The following is a 22,465-nucleotide window of genomic DNA, read 5'->3' as shown; positions in this document are numbered from 1 at the left end:
GCAGAATATGCATGTCATCTGTTATAAGCAAGGAATTGACTTCATGGACCTATAGCACTCCTATGGCACTAATAATGATGACGTTACTGATGCTAACTCCTATGGCACTAGTAATGAGGATGCTAATGATGCTAACTCCTATGGCACTAATAATGATGATGCTACTGATGCTAATTCCTATGACACTAATAATGATGATGCTACTGATGCTAACTCCTATGGCACTAATAATGATGATGCTACTGATGCTAATTCCTATGGCACTAATAATGATGATGCTACTGATGCTAACTCCTATGGCACTAATAATGATGATGCTACTGATGCTAACCCCTATGGCACTAATAATGATGATGCTACTGATGCTAACTCCTATGGCACTAATAATGAGGATGCTAATGATGCTAACTCCTATGGCACTAATAATGATGATGCTACTGATGCTAATTCCTATGGCACCAATAATGATGATGCTACTGATGCTAACTCCTATGGCACTAATAATGAGGATGCTAATGATGCTAGAGTCCTAGTAATGAAGATGATATTAACGCTACCGTTTTTGTCTTCATTGATGTCGCTACTAGTGATAAAGCTACTGATAACTACAGGGTCATAATATAACATTTTATTGTAGATTATTGCATGCGTGACATTTCTGTAGTTTCTGTAATAAAAATGACTTTAGCCTCGTCCCAGTAAATTAACACATTTGTAACATGACTAAATGATACTAGCCTCGTCCCAGTAAATGAACACATTTATAACATGATTAAAACTGGTGTCCTAGTTACACTACTGTAACTGGCACAAGCTTGGCTGGAGGTGTGTGTGTGTGTGTGTGTGTGTGTGTGTGTGTGTGTGTGTGTGTGTGTGTGTGTGTGTGTGTGTGTGTGTGTGTGTGTGTGTGTGTGTGTGTGTGTGTGTGTGTGTGTATAATGCAGTATCTTAGGATGACCTTGATCACTGGAGCTCTACACACACAACAAAAAAAACATACTGGACTCCTGCCAACACTGCAGTGTGTGTGTGTACACATACATGTGCTTCCGAACATGTGTCTGTGTGTTTGTGTGTGTGTGTAGTCTGAGCAGAATCAAAAAGGTTGCCAGATGTCCCTACCAGGACTGATACTGTGGTGGATTCAGATCTGCTCTATTTGTGTGTGTGTGTGTGTGTGTGTGTGTGTGTGTGTGTGTGTGTGTGTGTGTGTGTGTGTGTGTGTGTGTGTGTGTGTGTGTGTGTGTGTGTGTGTGTGTGTGTGTGTGTGTGTGTGTGTGTGGTCACTATGGTGATGAGACAAGCTGCCGGTTTGGATGAAAGATCCATCACTGGGAGGGAAGGGCATTGTGGAGTTTCACTATTATGGGTGCGGATAGGGAGGGTAGAATGGGTGGGGAAGGGAGAAGGTAGGGAGGGGAAAGGAGTGGAGGAGGAGGAGAAGAGAGGGAGCGTTAATATGTATATTAATATGAGTAGTAGGCTGTCTGTAAAACTGAGTTTCAAAAGCACCTAGTTTATAACTGCTGTACTCCACTATGACACAAAAGGTGTGTGCGTCTGGAAGGGGCGAAGTTGCCTGCATTTCTCACTGAAAGCGGAGGGAGGGAGTGAGGGACGGAGGGAGGGACGGAGGGAGGGAGGGAGTGAGGGAGGAGAAGAGTGGTGCAGTGTGAGTCGTGTGGCAGTGCTTTGCCTCGATCTCTTCACAGCACATCCTCCTCTCTCCTCCTCCTCTTTTTTTCTTGACACACCTCTAATATAGGAGCTACCGGGATTCGTTTTTATCCATCGCTGGAGTGGGATAACACACACATCACACCTCAGCCTCAGTCATGGTGTTCATCAGCTTGGCTCTCAAATCTGTCCTGAAGTACTTCAACAGGAACAACAGCGGTAAGACACTGTACGACTATTCTGTGACAGGGGTGTGTTAGGGGGTTTGTCTCTGTGAGCAGGCCGATCGCTCAAGAGTGACTTCGAAATTGGACGTCTATCCATGTCCTGAGGACGTCAGATAACGCCTTCTAGACTGGCCACTAGAAACTTGGGTGTAATCCCCAACTAGCTCACACAGTCTCACCAGATCAGAATTAGACATTCTTCCATTTTTCTCAAACGGCAAATTTTTTTAAGTTCGTTTTTAAGGTTTAAGTTTAGGCATTAATTCCAAATTCTTAAATTCAGGCATTAACTCCGGATGATTTAGGTTTGGGATTGACTTAAAACAAAAACATCAAAAACAACTTTCTACCGCTGGGTTCAAACATGACACCCTTAAGGTTAAGCATCATCTCAGAATGGTTAAGATAAGGGTTAAGGTTTTGAATAGGCTTAAAACTCATCTAAAAGAAACCCCGCTCTATCGCTGGATTCAAACATGACAACCTTTTGCACCAGTGGCAGCGCTAACTGATGCCCCTAGTGTCCGGTTTCCACGATGGACGTCACACATGGATGGACGTCGAAAATTGACTTGTATCACTGGTGTCCTGGCTGGTTGACTGTTTGATCCCAGTGTTAGTCATTTGTATTTATTTATTTATTTATTTTTCCTATCCCAAACGTTAACCCTTCGTAATGAGTTCCTAAACGTAATATTTTACCCTATCAAAAACCTTAATCCATCAAAATGACTTCCTAAATGTAATATTTTACCCTGTGACGTTTGGAGCAACTTTTGAAAATGTGACGTTTAGATGAATGTGAATCAATCATCTAATTCTGCAGTGAGACTGTGAGACCTAATTAGTGTGAGACTGTTAGACCTAATTAGTGTGAGACTGTTAGACCTAATTAGTGTGAGACTGTGAGACCTAATTAGTGTGAGACTGTGAGAGATGAGAAAACGTGTGTGAGGAGGGAGTGAGATGTGTCTGAATCTGAATTACTCAACTTCAGATTCCGAGGCTTGTGTTTGAAGTGACCTCGATGGTCCAGAGGAGCTCCAGGACAACATGCAAAGAAGATACTGGAGATGTGTGAGAGAGTGTGTGTGCATGCATCCATGTGTGTGTGCGTGAGTGTGCATGCGTACGTGCGTGAATATAGACATGCATGCACGTGTGTGAATGAAGCTGTATGCACACGTCCCCAACACTCAGTGCAGTGTTTCTCCTAGGTCACCTTGACTAGTGTTGAGAGGAGAGAGGAGAGGGCGAAACAGAAGTGTGTGTGTGTGTGTGTGTGTGTGTGTGTGTGTGTGTGTGTGTGTGTGTGTGTGTGTGTGTGTGTGTGTGTGTGTGTGTGTGTGTGTGTGTGTGTGTGTGTGTGTGTGTGTGTGTGTTAGAGGTGTTTCATTCTAAGGAGTTTTTTTTCACACGCCAGGTCATGGATATATTACGCAGCCAGCTCACCTCCCCTCCCTCCCCTTCTTCAACCCCTCCCTCCCTCCCCAGCCAAGTCCCCTCCCTCCCTCCCCAGCCAAGTCACCTCCCTCCCTCCCTCCCCAGCCAAGTCACCTCCCTCCCTCCCTCCCTACCCAGCCAGGTCACCTCCCTCCCTCCCTCCCTCCCTCCCTCCCTCCCTCCCTCCCTCCCTCCCTCCCTCCCTCCCTCCCTCCCTCCCTCCCTCCCTCCCTCCCTCCCTCCCTCCCCCTCCCTCTACAGCCAGGTCACCTCCCCCTCTCCCCTCCCTCCCTCCCTCCCTCCCTCCCTCCCTCCCTCCCTCCCTCCCTCCCTCCCTCCCTCCCTCCCTCCCTCCCCAGCCAGCTCACCTCCCCTCCCTCCCCTTCCTCAATCTATCCCTCCCTCCCCAGCCAGGTCACCTCCCTCCCTCCCTCCCTCCCTCCCTCCCTCCCTCCCTCCCTCCCTCCCTCCCTCCCTCCCTCCCTCCCCAGCCAAGTCACCTCCCTCCCTCCCTCCCTCCCTCCCTCCCTCCCTCCCTCCCTCCCTCCCTCCCTCCCTCCCTCCCTCCCTCCCTCCCTCCCTCCCTCCCTCCCTCCCCTACCCAGCCAGGTCACCTCCCTCCCTCCCTCCCTCCCTCCCTCCCTCCCTCCCTCCCTCCCTCCCTCCCTCCCTCCCTCCCTCCCTCCCTCCCCCCTCCCTCCCTCCCCTCCCTCCCTCAATCTATCCCTCCCTCCCCAACCAGGTCACCTCCCCTCCCTCCCCCTTCTTCAATCCCTCCCTCCCTCCCTCCCTCCCTCCCTCCCTCCCTCCCTCCCTCCCTCCCTCCCTCCCTCCCTCCCTCCATCCCTCCCCTGGGGTCCAAACACATTAAGACACTTACATCACACATAAAACAAAACAAAAAACAGTACATCATATAACATTGTTACACCGCTACATATATATGTAACAGTACTCTTCTTGCGTTGTGAACAATCATCAACACGAACTCCAACTTGTAACACCAGTCTTGGAGATTTATCCTGATAGAAACAGCACAAAATAATGCAACAATTACAATACACAATATAATATCTTTAACAATGTACCTGATAGGAACAGCACAAAATCGCACGTCATGCAATGCACGGCTCACCATCCAACTCTGCACTCACGCACTGTACAACATATACAACCCCCCCCACCAGACACAGTAAGTTGCTAGCTAGTATTAGCTGGAATTCTCTACAACAAAATGCACAACAAATATGCACCAACGAAAACACTGCATCTTATGTGTGATGCTCTAATAACATTTGAAAACAAATGTTTTTAAATTGTACATTTAAATCATCACTTGGGAGTATAAAAATCACTTTTGACGTACAGTGCTTCGCAAACTAACAACTTACTGCTGGTTTGGTGCTTGTTCACTGGGATGATTCTAACTGAAACATCCTCCCTCGTAAGCAAGCTACGCAAACCAGCCATTAAGATGCCTTGTTGAGTAGGTGAAGGCAAGACAAAACTAAAACCAAAAACCCATTGTCTTTAACAATAAAGTGGCAAGGGTATTCATCTACAATAAAAAAAATTGTATTGTCACCATACAACAATATTACAATGTACATGTGTGTGGAATGCGTGTTCTTGTGTGTGTGTGTGTGTGTGTGTATGCGTGTTCTAGTGTGTGTGTGGGTGTGTGTGTATGCGTGTGTCTGTACCTGTGTGTGAGGGGAGGACCATCTTCCTCAGTGAATTTCATAAAAATTGAAATGGTAAAATATTAAAAAAGTAATCCTTTTTAGATAAAACTATACTAAATATAATCACATGTCACCAAAACACATTATTTTGCAAAGAAGGTCTACAGTAGTCTCAACAGCACTCTGTAGGGTAGCACCATGGAGTAGCCGGAGGACAGCTAGTTTCCATCCTCCTCTGGGTACATTGACTTCAATACAAAACCTAGGAGGCTCATGGTTCTCACCCCTTTCCATAGACTTACACAGTAATTATGACAACTTACGGAGGACATCCTCCAACCTATCAGAGCTATTGTAGCATGGACTGACATGTTGTCTACCCAATCAAAGGATCAGATAATTAATCTAGTACTGCATAAAGCATAAGCTACAGCTAGCTAGCACTGCAGTGTATACAATGTGGTGAGTGGTTGACTCAAAGAAAGAGAAAGACAATAGTTGAACAATTTTAAACAAACTAATTTCTTCTGAAATGAAAGAAGGAAGAGAGAAATAGAGAGAGATTTCAGCATTTTTTTCTTCACTTTCAGTTTCACTTACTTAGCTAGCAAATGCAGCCAGCTAGTTTAGCCTACTGAAATACCTTCTCAAACAGAGGGATGCTATGTTAGCTAGCTGACTATGACTAAACAACACAACACTGGAACACTTCCAAGACAAAGTAAGCTTTAGGTATTACTCATGTATTGCCACCGGGGCCCACCGATGTAACTGCTTACTGACTGTACACTGTAACGTTACTGCATGATTGTACATTTACATTTTACATTTAAGTCATTTAGCAGACGCTCTTATCCAGAGCGACTTACAAATTGGTGCATTCACCTTAAATATCCAGTGGAACAACCACTTTACAATAGTGCATCTAAATCTTTTAAGGGGGGGGTTAGAAGGATTACTTTATCCTATCCCAGGTATTCCTTGAAGAGGTGGGGTTTCAGGTGTCTCCGGAAGGTGGTGATTGTCTCCGCTGTCCTGGCGTCGTGAGGGAGCTTGTTCCACCATTGGGGAGCCAGAGCAGCGAACAGTTTTGACTGGGCTGAGCGGGAACTGTGCTTCCTCAGAGGTAGGGAGGCGAGCAGGCCAGAGGTGGATGAACGGAGTGCCCTTGTTTGGGTGTAGGGCCTGATCAGAGCCTGAAGGTACGGAGGTGCCGTTCCCCTCACAGCTCCGTAGGCAAGCACCATGGTCTTGTAGCGGATGCGAGCTTCGACTGGAAGCCAGTGGAGAGAGCGGAGGAGCGGGGTGACGTGAGAGAACTTGGGAAGGTTGAACACCAGACGGGCTGCGGCGTTCTGGATGAGTTGTAGGGGTTTAATGGCACAGGCAGGGAGCCCAGCCAACAGCGAGTTGCAATAATCCAGACGGGAGATGACAAGTGCCTGGATTAGGACCTGCGCCGCATCCTGTGTGAGGCAGGGTCGTACTCTGCGAATGTTGTAGAGCATGAACCTACAGGATCGGGTCACCGCCTTGATGTTGGTGGAGAACGACAGGGTGTTGTCCAGGGTCACGCCAAGGCTCTTAGCGCTCTGGGAGGAGGACACAGGGGAGTTGTCAACCGTGATGGCGAGATCATGGAACGGGCAGTCCTTCCCCGGGAGGAAGAGCAGCTCCGTCTTGCCGAGGTTCAGCTTGAGGTGGTGATCCGTCATCCACACTGACATGTCTGCCAGACATGCAGAGATGCGATTCGCCACCTGGTTGTCAGAAGGGGGAAAGGAGAAGATGAATTGTGTGTCATCTGCATAGCAAAGATATGAGAGACCATGTGAGGATATGACAGAGCCAAGTGACTTGGTGTATAGCGAGAATAGGAGTGGGCCAAGAACAGAGCCCTGGGGGACACCAGTGGTGAGAGCACGTGGTGCGGAGACAGATTCTCGCCACGCCACCTGGTAGGAGCGACCTGTCAGGTAGGACGCAATCCAAGCGTGGGCGGCGCCGGAGATGCCCAGCTCGGAGAGGGTGGAGAGGAGGATCTGATGGTTCACGGTATCAAAGGCAGCAGATAGGTCTAGAAGGATGAGAGCAGAGGAGAGAGAGTTAGCTTTAGCAGTGCGGAGAGCCTCCGTGACACAGAGAAGAGCAGTCTCAGTTGAATGCCCAGTCTTGAAACCTGACTGATTAGGATCAAGAAGGTCATTCTGAGAGAGATAGCAAGAGAGCTGGCCAAGGACGGCACGTTCAAGAGTTTTGGAGAGAAAGGAAAGAAGGGATACTGGTCTGTAGTTGTTGACATCGGAGGGATCGAGTGTAGGTTTTTTCAGAAGGGGTGCAACTCTCGCTCTCTTGAAGACGGAAGGGACGTAGCCAGCGGTCAAGGATGAGTTGATGAGCGAGGTGAGGTAGGGGAGAAGGTCTCCGGAAATGGTCTGGAGAAGAGAGGAGGGGATAGGGTCAAGTGGGCAGGTTGTTGGGCGGCCGGCCGTCACAAGACGCGAGATTTCATCTGGAGAGAGAGGGGAGAAAGAGGTCAAAGCGCAGGGTAGGGCAGTGTGAGCAGGACCAGCAGTGTCGTTTGACTTAGCAAACGAGAATCGGATGTCGTCAACCTTCTTTTCAAAATGGTTGACGAAGTCATCCGCAGAGAGGGAGGAGGGGGGGAGGGGAGGAGGATTCAGGAGGGAGGAGAAGGTAGCAAAGAGCTTCCTAGGGTTAGAGGCAGATGCTTGGAGTTTAGAGTGGTAGAAAGTGGCTTTAGCAGCAGAGACAGAAGAGGAAAATGTAGAGAGGAGGGAGTGAAAGGATGCCAGGTCCGCAGGGGAGGCGAGTTTTCCTCCATTTCCGCTCGGCTGCCCGGAGCCCCTGTTCTGTGAGCTCGCAGTGAGTCGTCGAGCCACGGAGCAGGAGGGGAGGACCGAGCCGGCCTGGAGGATAGGGGACAGAGGAAATCAAAGGATGCAGAGAGGGAGGAGAGGAGGGTTGAGGAGGCAGAATCAGGAGATAGGTTGGAGAAGGTTTGAGCAGAGGGAAGAGATGATAGGATGGAAGAGGAGAGAGTAGCGGGAGAGAGAGAGCGAAGGTTGGGACGGCGCAATACCATCCGAGTAGGGGCAGAGTGAGAAGTGTTGGATGAGAGCGAGAGGGAAAAGGATACAAGGTAGTGGTCGGAGACTTGGAGGGGAGTTGCAATGAGATTAGTGGAAGAACAGCATCTATTAAAGATGAGGTCAAGCGTATTGCCTGCCTTGTGAGTAGGGGGGGAAGGTGAGAGGGTGAGGTCGAAAGAGGAGAGGAGTGGAAAGAAGGAGGCAGAGAGGAATGAGTCGAAGGTAGACGTGGGGAGGTTAAAGTCACCCAGAACTGTGAGAGGTGAGCCATCCTCAGGAAAGGAACTTATCAAGGCGTCAAGCTCATTGATGAACTCTCCAAGGGAACCTGGAGGGCGATAAATGATAAGGATGTTAAGCTTGAAAGGGCTGGTAACTGTGACAGCATGGAATTCAAATGAGGAGATAGACAGATGGGTCAGGGGAGAAAGAGAGAATGTCCACTTGGGAGAGATGAGGATTCCAGTGCCACCACCCCGCTGGCTCGATGCTCTAGGGGTATGCGAGAACACGTAGTCAGACGAGGAGAGAGCAGTAGGAGTAGCAGTGTTATCTGTGGTAATCCATGTTTCCGTCAGCGCCAGGAAGTCTAGAGACTGGAGGGTAGCATAGGCTGAGATGAACTCAGCCTTGTTGGCCGCAGACCGGCAGTTCCAGAGGCTGCCGGAGACCTGGAACTCCACGTGGGTCGTGCACGCTGGGACCACCAGGTTAGAGTGGCAGCGGCCACGCGGTGTGGAGCGTTTGTATGGCCTGTGCAGAGGAGAGAGAACAGGGATAGACAGACACATAGCAGACAAGCTACAGAAGAGGCTACGCTAATGCAAAGGAGATTGGAATGACAAGTGGACTACACGTCTCGAATGTTCAGGAAGTTAAGCTTACGTTGCAAAAATCTTATTGACTAATTGTAGTGGGTTTACTAACGCGTTAGTTCTATTAGCTATGCTGACTATGACGTTACTTTAGCTAATATGGGGACAACGATGTAGGCTGTGTGTAACGGTTTTGCTTGGAACGTTTTTTTTTCACCTGGTCACATACAGCTGATGTGTTGTGCATTGAAGTCCACAAGCGAAGGGAAAAGGTGAAAGGAGGAAAGTGCATAACGTAGATGCCAGAAGGAATAAAACATGGCTGCTATGAAAGTGAACTGTGTTTACGTGTGATCAGGGGTGTATTCATTCCGTCGGATTCTGTTGAAAAAAATATTCTTAAATGGAAGCAAACGGAACAAAACAGGGGATAAACATACCTGAATTTGTCCAATAGAAACTCTCGTTTGCAACTGCTGGACTAATGATTACACCCTATATCAGCAAGATGCAGGCAAGAGTTTGCAAGGCGGTATTAAATGTCATTGTCTGTCACCTCAAATTTGTCTCTCGACCTGTGTGCACCTACAGTACATTGCAAGCTTTCATTCATAGTCTAGGTTGTAGCAACCTCATGATGGGTACAGGGAAATTTGAGTATCATGTAGTAGCCTAAACCTATCACTGTTACATTGAACTGGGTGAATGGAATAGGAATGACAGTCATCCAATATGCTGTAATAGAAATAAGGCTATGCTCATGAAAAAAAAAATGAAAAAATCCCTGATCTGAAACGGCACTGGTGAGTGTGTGCCTGTGTCTCTTCACAGTCCCCGTTGTTCCATAAGATGTATTTTTATCTGTATTTTAAATCTAATTTTACTGCTTGCATCAGTTACTTGATGTGGAATAGAGATCTATGTAGTCATGGCAAGTCCCGTGTGGCTCAGTTGGTAGAGCATGGTGTTTGCAACGCCAGGGATGTGGGTTCGATTCCTACGGAGTATGGGGGAAAAAAAAGCATGAAATGTATGTATTCACTACTGTAAGTCACTCTGGATAAGAGCGTCTGCTAAATGACTAAAATGTAAAATGTAATGGCTTTATGTAGTACTGTGCGCCTCCCATAGTCTGTTCTGGACTTGGGGACTGTGATGAAACCTCTGGTGGCATGTCTTGTGGGGTATCCATGGGTGTCTGAACTAGACACCTCTAGTGCATTCAACATGTCAACACTTCAAAAACAGGTAGTGATCAAGTCAATCTCTCCTCCACTTTGAGCCAGGAGAGATTTACATGCATATTATTAATATTAGCTTTCTGTGTACATTTCGCTACACTCGCATTAACATCTGCTAACGATGCTTATGTGACCAATAAACTTTGATTTGATTTGATTTGATTTAAGGGCCAGCCGTGCTGCCCTGTTCTCAGCCAATTGTAATTTTCCGAGGTCCCTCTTTTCTGGCGCCTGACCACACGACTGAACAGTAGTCCAGGTGTGACAAAACTAGGGCCTGTAGGATCAGCCTTGTTGATAGTGTTGTTAAAAAGGCAGAGCAGCGCTTTATTATGGACAGACTTCTGCCCATCTTAGCTTCTGTTGTATCAACCTGTTTTGATCATGACAGTTTACAATCCAGTGTTACTCCAAGCAGTTTAGTCACCTCAACTTGCTCAATTTCCACATGATTTATTACAAGATTTAATTGAGGTTTAGGGTTTAGTGAATGATTTGTCCTAAATACGATGCTTTTAGTTTTAGAAATATTTAGGACTAACTTATTCCTTGCCACCCACTCTGAAACGAACTGCAGCTCTTTGTTAAGTGCTGCAGTGATTTCAGTCACTGTAGTAGCTGACGTGTATAGTGTTGAGTCATCAGCACACATAGACACCCTGGCTTTACGTGAGACTGTGAGAGCTTGTTGATATTACAGGGGTAGATAATTGACTGATGGATATTTAGGCTGTATGTTCCCTTTCTCTCTACTGTGGTCACAAGACCACACACCCACCCACCCACACACACACACACACCCACCCATCCACCCACACACACACGGACACGTTCACACACACACACACACACACACACACACACACACACACACACACACACACACACACACACACACACACAAGACCACCCACACACAACGGTATTATTTGTAATTTGGGAGGAAATCTGTGTGTGTGTGTGTGTGCTTGCCTGTGTCTGTGTTGTAATGAATGAAAATAAATATCTCTCTTTCTCTCTCTTTTTTCCATCTGTCTCCTTCTACCTCTCTGTCTCTCTCTCTCTCCTTTGTCTCTATCTCTCTCTCTGTCTCCTTCTACCTCTCTGTCTCTCGCTCTCCTTTGTCTCTCTCTCTTTCTGTCTCCCTCTACCTCTCTGTCTCTCTCTCCCTCTCTGTTTATCTCTCTCCCTCGCTGTCTCTCTCTGTCTCCCTCTGTCTCCCTACCTCTCTGTCTCTCTCTCTCCCTCTGTCTCTCTCTGTCTCCCTCTGTCCCCCTCTATCTCTCTGTCTCTCTCTCTCCCTCTGTCTCTCTCTGTCCCCCTCTATCTCTCTGTCTCCCTCTCTGTCTCCCTCTCTTTCTTTCTCTCTCTCTCTCTCTCTCTCTCTCTCTCTCTGTCTCTCTCTCTAGCTGTCAGACAGGACGAGGACAAAAAGTGGTCGGTACACTACACTTCCCAGAAGCCTCAGCAGGAGACACGGCCCTCTTGTGTGGATGACCGCCGTACCGTACTCAGAGGTAAGAGGTCAGCGGTCATGTTAGACGTGATAGGTGAGGGATCTACCCACTGGTCACAGAAGTCAGTTTAACGTGTAATTTATATACAGTCGTGGCCAAAAGTTTTGAGAATGACACAAATATTAATTTTCACAAAGTCTGCTGCCTCAGTTTGTATGATGCCAATTTGCAGATACTCCAGAACGTTATAAAGAGTGATCAGATGAATTGCAATTTATTGCAAAGTCCCTCTTTGCCATGCAAATGAACTGAATCCCCCAAAAACATTTCCACTGCATTTCAGCCCTGCCACAAAAGGACCAGCTGACATCATGTCAGTGATTCTCTCGTTAACACAGGTGTGAGTGTTGATGAGGACAAGACTGGAAGCTTCAAAAGGAGGGTGGTGATTGGAATCATTGTTCTTCCTCTGTCAACCATGCTTATCTGCAAGGAAACACGTGCCGTCATCATTGCTTTGCACAAAAAGGCCTTCACAGGCAAGGATATTGCTGCCAGTAAGATTGCACCTAAATCAACCATTTATCGGATCATCAAGAACTTCAAGGAGAGCGGTTCAATTGCTGTAAAGAAGGCTTCAGGGTGCCCAAGAAAGTCCAGCAAGCGCCAGGACCGTCTCCTAAAGTTGATTCAGCTGCGGGATCGGGGCACCACCACTACAGAACTTGCTCAGGAATGGCAGCAGGCAGGTGTGAGTGCATCTGCACGCATAGTGAGGTGAAGACTTTTGGAGGATGGCCTGGTGTCAATAAGGGCAGCAAAGAAGCCACTTCTCTCCAGGAAAAACATCAGGGACAGACTGATATTCTGCAAAAGGTACAGGGATTGGACTGCTGAGGACTGAGGTAAAGTCATTTTCTCTGATGAATCCCCTTTCCAATTGTTTGGGGCATCCGGAAAAAAAGTTTGTCCGGACAAGACAAGGTGAGCGCTACCATCAGTCCTGTGTCATGCCAACAGTAAAGAATCCTGAGACCATTCATGTGTGGGGTTGCTTCTCAGCCAAGGGAGTGGGCTCACTCACAATTTTGCCTTAGAACACAGCCATGAATAAAGAATGGTACCAACACATCCTCCGAGAGCAACTTCTCCCAACCATCCAGGAACAGTTTGGTGACGAACAATGCCTTTTCCAGCATGATGGAGCACCTTGCCATAAGGCAAAAGTGATAACTAAGTGGCTCGGGGAACAAAACATCGATATTTTGGGTCCATGGCCAGGAAACTCCCCAGACCTTAATCCCATTGAGAACTTGTGGTCAATCCTCAAGATGCAGGTGGACAAACAAAACCCCACAAATTCTGACAAACTCCAAGCATTGATTATGCAAGAATGGGCTGCCATCAGTCAGGATGTGGCCCAGAAGTTAATTGACAGCATGCCAGGGCGGATTGCAGAGGTCTTGAAAAAGAAGCGTCAACACTGCAAATATTGACTCTTTGCATCAACTTCATGTAATTGTTAATAAAAGCCTTTGACACTTTTGAAACGCTTGTAATTATACTTCAGTATTCCATAGTAACATCTGACAAAAATATCTAAAGACACTGAGGCAGCAGACTTTGTGAAAATTAATATTTGTGTCTTTCTCAAAACTTTTGGCCACGGCTGTACATATATACGTAAATTCAATATGAAATCAACAGCTAATGTTATCCATCTCATTGGATTTAGGTTAGAAGTTGAGTGAAAAAAAAACCCAAATCCCTTTACTTTTGTTTTCAATATTGAATCAACAGCATCACGTTGAATGTTTTTTTGTTTGTTGTTGAAATGACGCAGAACCAACGTTGTTTCAACGTTGGACTGGTGATAGAAAACATGTTGTTAACTTCTTACATCTAGGCGTTCCGCTAAAGGAACCCCGTTCCGCCAGTGGGACACCTAGCCAACAGCCAATGGGATCGCATGGCGCGAAATACAAAAACTACTAAAATACCACAATTCAATTTTCTCAAACAATCAACTATTTTACACCATTTTAAAGATAAGACTCTCGTTAATCTAACCACATTGTCCGATTTCAAAAAGGCTTTACAGATAAAGCAAAACATTAGATTATGTTAGGAGAGTACATAGACACAAATAATCACACAGCCATTTTCCAAGCAGGGAAATATGTCACAGAAACCGAAAACACAGCTAAATTATGCACTAACCTTTGATGATCTTCATCAGATGACACTCCTAGGACATTATGTTACACAATACATGTATGTTTTGTTCGATAAAGTTCATATTTATATCCAAAAACAGCATTTTACATTGGCGCTTGATGTTCAGAAAATGTATTTCCCACCAAAAACTTCCGGTGAATTTACGAAAATACTCATCATAAACGTTGACAAAATTTCAATTTTTTTTTTAAAGAATTATAGATAGACTACTCCTTTATGCAACCGCTGTGTCAGATTTTAAAATAGCTTTACGGAGAAAGCACATTTTTCAATATTCTGAGTACATAGCTTAGCCATCACGGCTAGCTATTCAGACACCCGCCAACTTCGGGGTCACTTAAACTCAGAATTAGTATTAGAAATATTGTATTACCTTTGCTGATCTTCGTCAGAATGCACTCGCAGGACTGCTACTTCCACAACAAATGTTGTTTTTGTTCGAAATAATCCATAGTTATGTCCAAATACCTCCGTTTTGTTCGTGCGTTCAGGTCACTATCCAAAGGGTAATGCGCAAGCGCATTTCGAGACAAAAAGTCAAAATGTTCCATTACCGTACTTAGAAGCATGTCAAACGCTGTTTAAAATACATTTTTATGGTATTTTTAATGTAAAATTGCGATAATATTCCAACCGGACAATAGTGTATTCATTCAAGGAGGAAAATAAAAAACACCATGCTCACAGGAACGCGCGTATCCAATATCTTTGTCCCCAGGCAGGCCACTCAGAAACTGAGCTACTATACTCTGCCCAGAGACAGGAGACGGCTCAGTCCACTTTCTGAAGGCTTTAGACAGCCAATGGAAGCCTTAGAAAGTGCAACGTAACCCCACAGATACTGTAGTTTCGATAGAGAATCAAAAGAAGAACTACAATTCTTAGACTTTCCACTTCCTGCTTGGACTTTTCTCAGGCTTTTCCCTGCCATATGAGTTCTGTTATACTCACAGACACCATTCAAACAGTTTTAGAAACTTCAGAGTGTTTTCCATCCAAATCTACTAATAATATTCATATTCTAGTTTCTGGGCCAGAGTAGTAACCTGTTTAAATTGGGTATGTTTTTCATCCGGCCGTGAAAATACTGCCCCCTATACCACAACAGGTTAACTCCCTCTGTCTGGCTAGCCAATCAGATGGTTTTACATCTCAGAGGGGGAGTGAAGGAGGTCACTCTTCAGGAAGTAGATGTAGCTGTAGTTTATTTATATAGAGGACTAATTAGAGATTAGTCTGTTTCTATCTAGCTCATCTGGCTAGACTCTTTCAGTGTGAACACACAGATAGGGAACACATTTATCTGAGCTTTCCTTGTACAGACAAACCGATGCATTGCTTACAAATCAAATTGATATGCTGAATTAATATAATATATACATCAAATATTAAACATGTAGCTGTGTACCCCCTCTAGCACCAGGGTCAGCACACTCTCAAATGTTTTTTTTCTTTTTTTCTCAGTATTAAGTCATTTTCCACACACAGTCTGTGCCTGTATTTAGTTGTCATGCTAGTGAGGGCCGAAAATCCACTCTCACATAGGTACGTGGTTGCAAAGGGCATCAGTGTCTTAACAGCATGATTTGCCAAGGCAGGATACTCTGAGCGCAGTCCAATTCAGAAAATCAGGCAGTGGCTTCTGATTAAATGAAATCTTCACAGAACAACTTGTTGCAATTTTGATGAGGCTCTCTTGTTCAGATATCGGTAAGTGGACTGGGGCAGGGCATGAAAGGGATAACGAATCCAGTTGTTTGTGTCATCCATTTTGGGAAAGTACCTACGTAATTGCGCACCCAACTCACTCAGGTGCTTCGCTATATAACATTTGACGTTGTCCGTAAGCTTGAGTTCATTTGCACACAAAACATCATACAATGATGGAAAGACCTTTGTGTTGTCCTTGTTAATGCAGACAGAGAAGAGCTCCAACTTCTTAATCATAGCCTCAATTTTGTCCCCGCAGATTGAATATAGTTGCGGAGAGTCCCTGTAATCCTAGATTCAGATCATTCAGGTGAGAAAAAACATCACCCAGATAGGCCAGTCGTGTGAGAAACTCGTCATCATGCAAGAGGTCAGACAAGTGAAAATGATGGTCAGTAAAGAAAACTTTATGCCCCTTCTCTCAATTTAAAAAGAACGTGTCAATACTTTGTCCCTTGATAACCAGTGCACTTCTGTATGTTGTAAAAGTGTTACATGGTCCCTGCCCATGTCATTTCATTGTGCAGAAAATACAGGACGGTTCAAGGGCCTTGCTTTAACAAAGTTAACCATTTTCACTGTAGTGTCCAAAACGTCTTTCAAGCTGTCAAATCAAATCAAAGTTTATTTGTCACGTGCGTCGAATACAACAGGTTTTATTACAGTGAAATGCTTACTTACAGGCTCTAACCAATAGTGCAAAAAAGGTATTAGGTGAACAATAAGTAAGTAAAGAAATAAAAACAACAGTAAAAAGACAGTGAAAAATATAAGTAGCGAGGCTATAAAAGTAGCGAGGCTACATACAGACACCAGTTAGTCAGGCTGATTGAGGTAGTATGTACATGTAGATATGGTTAAAGTGACTATGCATATATGATGAACAGAGAGTAGCAGTAGCGTAAAAGAGGGGTTGGAGGGTGGTGGGTGGGACACAATGCAGATAGCCCTGTTAGCCAATGTACGGGAGCACTGGTTGGTCGGCCCAATTGAGGTAGTATGTACATGAATGTATAGTTGAAGTGATTATGCATATAAGATAAACAGAGAGTAGCAGCAGCGTAAAAGAGGGGTGGGGGGGGTACACAATGAAAATGGTCTGGGTAGCCATTTGATTACCTGTTCAGGAGTAAAAACGGTTGAGAAGCCTTTTTGTCCTACACTTGGCACTCCGGTTCCGCTTGCCATGCGATAGTAGAGAGAACAGTCTATGACTGGGATGGCTGGGGTCTTTGACAATTTTTAGGGCTTTCCTCTGACACCGCCTGGTGTAGAGGTCCTGGACGGCAGGCAGCTTAGCCCCAGTGATGTACTGGGCCGTACGCACAACCCTCTGTAGTGCCTTGCGGTTGAAGGCCGAGCAGTTGCCATACCAGGCAGTGATGCAACCAGTCAGGATGCTCTCGATGTTGCATCTGTAGAGCCTTCTGAGGATCTGAGAACCCATGCCAAATCTTTTTAGTTTCCTGGGGGGGGGGGGGGGGTACTGTACCCAAGTGGCGTTGGGAGCAACTGCTTGCACGCGAGTTACCACTCCACTTTGCGCCATCAGTACAGATCCCAACACAGCTTGACCACCAAAGTCCATTTGATGTCACAAAGCTGTTGTCCTGGTTTCCAGTGGTTTCCAGAAGAGGATGTCTTCCTTAATTGACCCCCCATAAACGTAACAGACATATACCAGGAACTGTGCCAGGCCCACCTCGTCTGTTGACTCATCCAGCTGTAACGCATAGAATTCACTGGCTTGTATGCGAAGCAGTAATTGTTTCAAAACATCTCCTGATTCATCGGGAAATAGTGTTGTTTGATGAAGTAATTGTCTGTATAGTTTTTTGGGCCTTTTCCCCCAGCATCTCCCAGCCATATCAGCGGCAGCAGGAAGAATTAAGTCCTCTACAATAGTATGTGGCTTGTCTGTCCTAGCCACTCGGTAGCTCACCATATAAGACGCTTTTAGGCCCTTCTTATTAATGGTATCTGTTGCTTTTATACATGTCTTAGTCCTTGTTTTTCAAATTGGCATGTTTTGTTTCTAAATGTCTAAACACAGTATAAATACATTATAGAGTGCATACATTTTTCGACTTGCCACACACACACACACACACACACACACACACACACACACACACACACACACACACACACACACACACACACACACACACACACACACACACACACACACACACACACACACACACACACACACACACACACACACAGCGGCATGTCCTTCACAATGTCATCTCCTTCCATGACTGTCCTTCTCTCTCTATTTCTCTCTTCTCCTTCTCTACCTTCTCCCTGCATTGCTCCTCCATCACTCCTTATCTTTCTCTCTCTTTCCTCTCCCTCCTCCTCTCTACCTCTCCTCCTCTTTTAGTCCTCTCTCTGTTGAATGTAGGTCATTTACTTTGCTCTGGTTTCTCTCTTTGGGGAGTGAATACATCACTGCCAGAGATACTCATCCATCTATCACTGCTGCTGTGTACTCATAAGCTGCTGTAAAATTGATTGTTATAGTGTGTGTGTGTGTGTGTGTGTGTGTGTGTGTGTGTGTGTGTGTGTGTGTGTGTGTGTGTGTGTGTGTGTGTGTGTGTGTGTGTGTGTGTATGTGTTTTATCCTGATGTCAGCAGCTGCAGTGTGTGAGAGCGCAGCGGATAAGATAAGCTAATTACTGAGAGAGAGACAGAGAGAGAGAAACAGAGAGAGAGAGAAACAGAGAGAGAAACAGAGAGAGAGAAACAGAGAGAGAGAGAGAGAAACAGAGAGAGAGAAAAACAGAGAGAGAGCGACACAGAGAGAGAAAAACAGACAGAGAGAGAGACAGAGAGAGAGACAGAGAGAGAGAGAGACAGAGAGAGAGAGAGAGAGAGGAGAGAGAGAGAGGAGAGAGAGACAGAGAGAGAGAGAGAGAAACAGAGAGAGAGACAGAGAGACAGAGAGAGGAGAGAGAGAGAGAAACAGAGAGGAGAGAGAGACAGAGAGAGAGAGAGAGAGAGAGAGAGAGAGAGAGAGAGAGAGAGAGAAAAAAATGTCATTGTTCCATTCCCACTGCAGCTCCTCAACACAGCAGACACAGTGCTGCAGCTAACTCTCTGAAAATGCATCTCTAATCCAAATGCTGCTCACGTATACTGAATGTGTTCAATACCAATGTCCTTCTTCATGGTCCTATATTTGATCATTAACGAGCTATCCTGTGTGTTTGTGTATGTGTGTATGCGTGTGTGTGTGTGTTCCAGAGTGCAGCAAGAAGCCAAGGAGAGTTGGGTATGGCAGTTCACAGTACTTCTCCCAAAACCCTGCCTACCTCAGCCCCAGCATATCAGAAAACAGGCTGCATGATGACAAGGGCAGGAGCGACAGACACCGGAAAAAGGTAAACACACACAAAACATGCTCACACACACACACTCACGCAAAACACACACGCACACACAAACTCTCTCTCTGGGGAAGACTTAATAAAAACTAATGATTGCAACACAACCTCATCACAACCTCATCACAACCTCATCACAACTTAATCACAACCTCATCACAACCTCATCACAACCTCATCACAACTTAATCACAACTTAATCACAACCTCATCACAACTTAATCGCAACCTCATCACAACTTAATCACAACCTCATCACAACCTCATCACAACTTAATCACAACTTAATCACAACCTCATCACAACCTCATCACAACTTAATCACAACCTCATCACAACCTCATCACAACTTAATCACAACTTAATCACAACCTCATCACAACTTAATCACAACCTCATCACAACGTTTGTTACGTTACAGCCTTATTCTAAAATGTATTAAATTATTATTTTACCTCATTAATCTACACACAATACCCCATAATGGCAAAGCAAAAACAGTTTTTGCATATTTTTTTTGCACATTTATAAACTAAATTAAAAAGATTAAATATTACATTTACATAAGTATTCAGACACTTTACTCAGTACTTTGTTGAAGCACATTTGGCAGCAATTACAGCCCTGAGTCTTCTTGGGTATGACCCTACAAGCTTGGCACACCTGTATTTGGGGAGTTTCTCCCATTCTTCTCTGCAGATCCTCTCAAGCTCTGTCAGGTTGGATGGGAAGCGTCGCTGCTCAGCTATTTTCAGGTCTCTCCAGAGATGTTTGATCGGGTTCAAGTCCGCGCTCTGGCTGGGCCACTCAAGGACATTCAGAGACTTGTCCCGAAGCCACTCTTGTGTTGTCTCGGCTGTGTGCTTAGGGTCGTTGTCCTGTTGGAAGGTGAACCTTCACCCCCAATCTGAGGTCCTGAGCACTCTGGAGCAGATTTTCATCAAGGATCTCTCTGTACTTTCCTTCGTTCATCTTTCCCTCGATCCTGACTAGTCTCCCAGTCCCTGCCGCTGAAAAACATCCCCACAGCATGATGCTGCCACTACCATGCTTCACCGTAGGGATGGTACCAGGTTTCCTCCAGACGTGATGCTTGGCATTCAGGCCAAAGAGTTCAATCTTGGTTTCATCCAGAGAATCTTGTTTCTAATGGTCTGAAAGTCCTTTAAGTGCCTGTTGGCAAACCAAGCGGGCTGTCATGTGCCTTTTACTGAGGAGTGGCTTCTATCTGGCCACTCTACCATAAAGGTCTGATTGGTGGAGTGCTGCAGAGATGGTTGTCCTTCTGGAAGTTTCTCTCATCTCCACAGAGGAACTCTGGAGTATGTCAGAGTGACCATCGGGTTTCTTGATCACCTCCCTGACCAAGGCCATTCTCCAAGGCCATTCTGGCCAGGCGGCCAGCTCTAGGAAGAGTCTTAGTGGTTCCAAACTTCTTCCATTTAAGAATGATGAAGGCCACTGTGTTCTTGAGGACCTTCAATGCTGCACACAATTTTAGGTACCCTTCCCCTGATCTGTGCCTCAATACAATGCTGTCTCTGAGCTCTAAGGACAATTCCTTCGACCTCGTGGATTGGTTTTTGCTCTGATATGCACTGTCAACTGTGGGACCTTATATAGACAGGTGTGTGCATTTCCTAATCATGTCCAATCAATTGAATTTACCACAGGTGGGCTCCAATCAAGTTCTAGAAACATCTCAAGGATGATCAATTGAAACAGGATGCACCTGAGCTTAATTTAGAGTCTTATAGCAAAGGGTCTGAATACTTATCTATATCAGGTGTTACTGTTTTTAGTTTCAACAAATGTGCAAAAAATTCTACAAACCTGTTTTTGCTCTGTCATTATGGGGTATTGTGATGTCATTATGGGGTATTGTGATGTCATTATGGGGTATTGTGATGTCATTATGGGGTATTGTGTGTAGATTGATGAGGGGGGGAAAACAACAATTTAATTGATTTTAGATTAAGGCTGTAACGTAACAAAATGTGGAAAAAGTCAAGGGGTCTGAATACTTTCCGAAAGCACTGTATATAGATTAGACAATTAGACTGATCCAGCTCCTCAGATAACACTTTATCATATAGATGATACACAGATATCTGTTGATAACCTACTGATTAGTTAGGTTGCGGTTATGTTTAGAAAAAGGATTAGGGTAAGGGTTAAGGTTAGGGCTAGGTCTGAGAGAAGTACTGGCACTAGTACCTACAGTACACTGTAGTGTAGGAGGTTTACTGACATCAGCTGGTGAGACAGGGATGCCATCAACATAGTCATAACTGTAGTTAGTGTAGGGGACTTACTGACATCTGCTGGTGAGACAGGGATGCCATCATACCATCAACAGCCTTGAGACTTGCTATTCCAGATTCCTTTTAATCTGCATTCAATCTTCACCACAATATTTTCTCTGTTCTCCTCTACTCTCCTGTCTCCGTCTCCTCTCCTCTCCAATTCCCTCTTCTCCTCTCCTCTTTAAAACCTCTTCTCTTTTCTCCTCTTCTTGCCTCCATCTATCTCCCCACTTCTCCTCTACCTCCCTCCTCTCCTCCCATCCCCTCCTCTCCTCACATTTCCTCTGCTCTCCTCCCCTCCACTCTCTCAGCGGTCTAAGCTGCTGGACTGTCTGTCTCAGTCCTGCTTCTCTGTCTGCTGGAGGAGAAAGGTACCACAGGCCCTACTGGGGCTAGCTTGAGCTAGTAGTTACTAAGCCTTTAGCTAACACTGTGCTCTATAGGCTAGCTCACTGGGCTCCATAATGGTTAGCCTGTGCTAGTGGTTAGCCTGTGCTAGTGGTTAGCCTGTGCTAGTGGTTAGCCTGTGTTACAGTAGTTTACTGGCGTTCCACTAGGGCGTTGTGGTAGTTGTAGTAATCTAGGTGTATTTGGTTAACTCCTCCCTGTAATTTCTCTCTCCACCAGTCAACCGGGTCATCGCCAGATGAGGACCTGTCGGCATATTCATTCAGACCACCACCGAGCCCCCCTACGAACAGTTACCAAACCATCGATGACACAGTTAACGGGTGTGACGTCACGGCTGACAGCTGTGACCTCACAGTCGCCGAGGAGACAGAGTGGACTAAGCCCCTCCCCCTGCCGACACCAGAGGAGAAGATGAGGCAGCAAGCGCAGGCCATCGCCGCTGAAATAGTACCCATCAACATCACTGGTACACATTACATAGTACCCATCAACATCGCTGGTACACATTACATAGTACCCATTAACATCACTGGTACACATTACATAGTACCCATCAACATCACTGGTACACATTACATAGCACCCATCAACATCACTGGTACACATTACATAGCACCCATCAACATCACTGGTACACAGTACATAGTACCCATCAACATCACTGGTACACAGTACATAGTACCCATCAACATCACTGGTACACATTACATAGTACCCATCAACATCACTGGTACACATTACATAGTACCC

The 22,465-nt window shown here is 45.6% G+C and overlaps 1 protein-coding gene across 1 annotated transcript in view; it reads left to right on the top strand.

Moving 5' to 3' along the window:
• Positions 1-1,408: 1,408 nt before the first annotated feature.
• The window catches only part of LOC106611408 (NHS-like protein 1), a 42,407-nt gene continuing 21,350 nt past the window's right edge, over positions 1,409-22,465 (top strand). The window contains exons 1-5 of the mRNA XM_045724965.1: positions 1,409-1,896; positions 11,611-11,718; positions 18,859-18,995; positions 21,616-21,675; positions 21,932-22,181. Of these exons, the coding sequence (XP_045580921.1) occupies positions 1,836-1,896; positions 11,611-11,718; positions 18,859-18,995; positions 21,616-21,675; positions 21,932-22,181 (616 nt within the window). The 5' untranslated portion in view covers positions 1,409-1,835. The remainder of the gene's footprint in view (positions 1,897-11,610; positions 11,719-18,858; positions 18,996-21,615; positions 21,676-21,931; positions 22,182-22,465) is intronic.

Source organism: Salmo salar, chromosome ssa09 (genome assembly GCF_905237065.1).
Source record: "Salmo salar chromosome ssa09, Ssal_v3.1, whole genome shotgun sequence".
Classification (NCBI taxonomy): Eukaryota; Metazoa; Chordata; class Actinopteri; order Salmoniformes; family Salmonidae; genus Salmo; species Salmo salar.
This window is presented reverse-complemented; position numbering and strand designations above follow the sequence as displayed.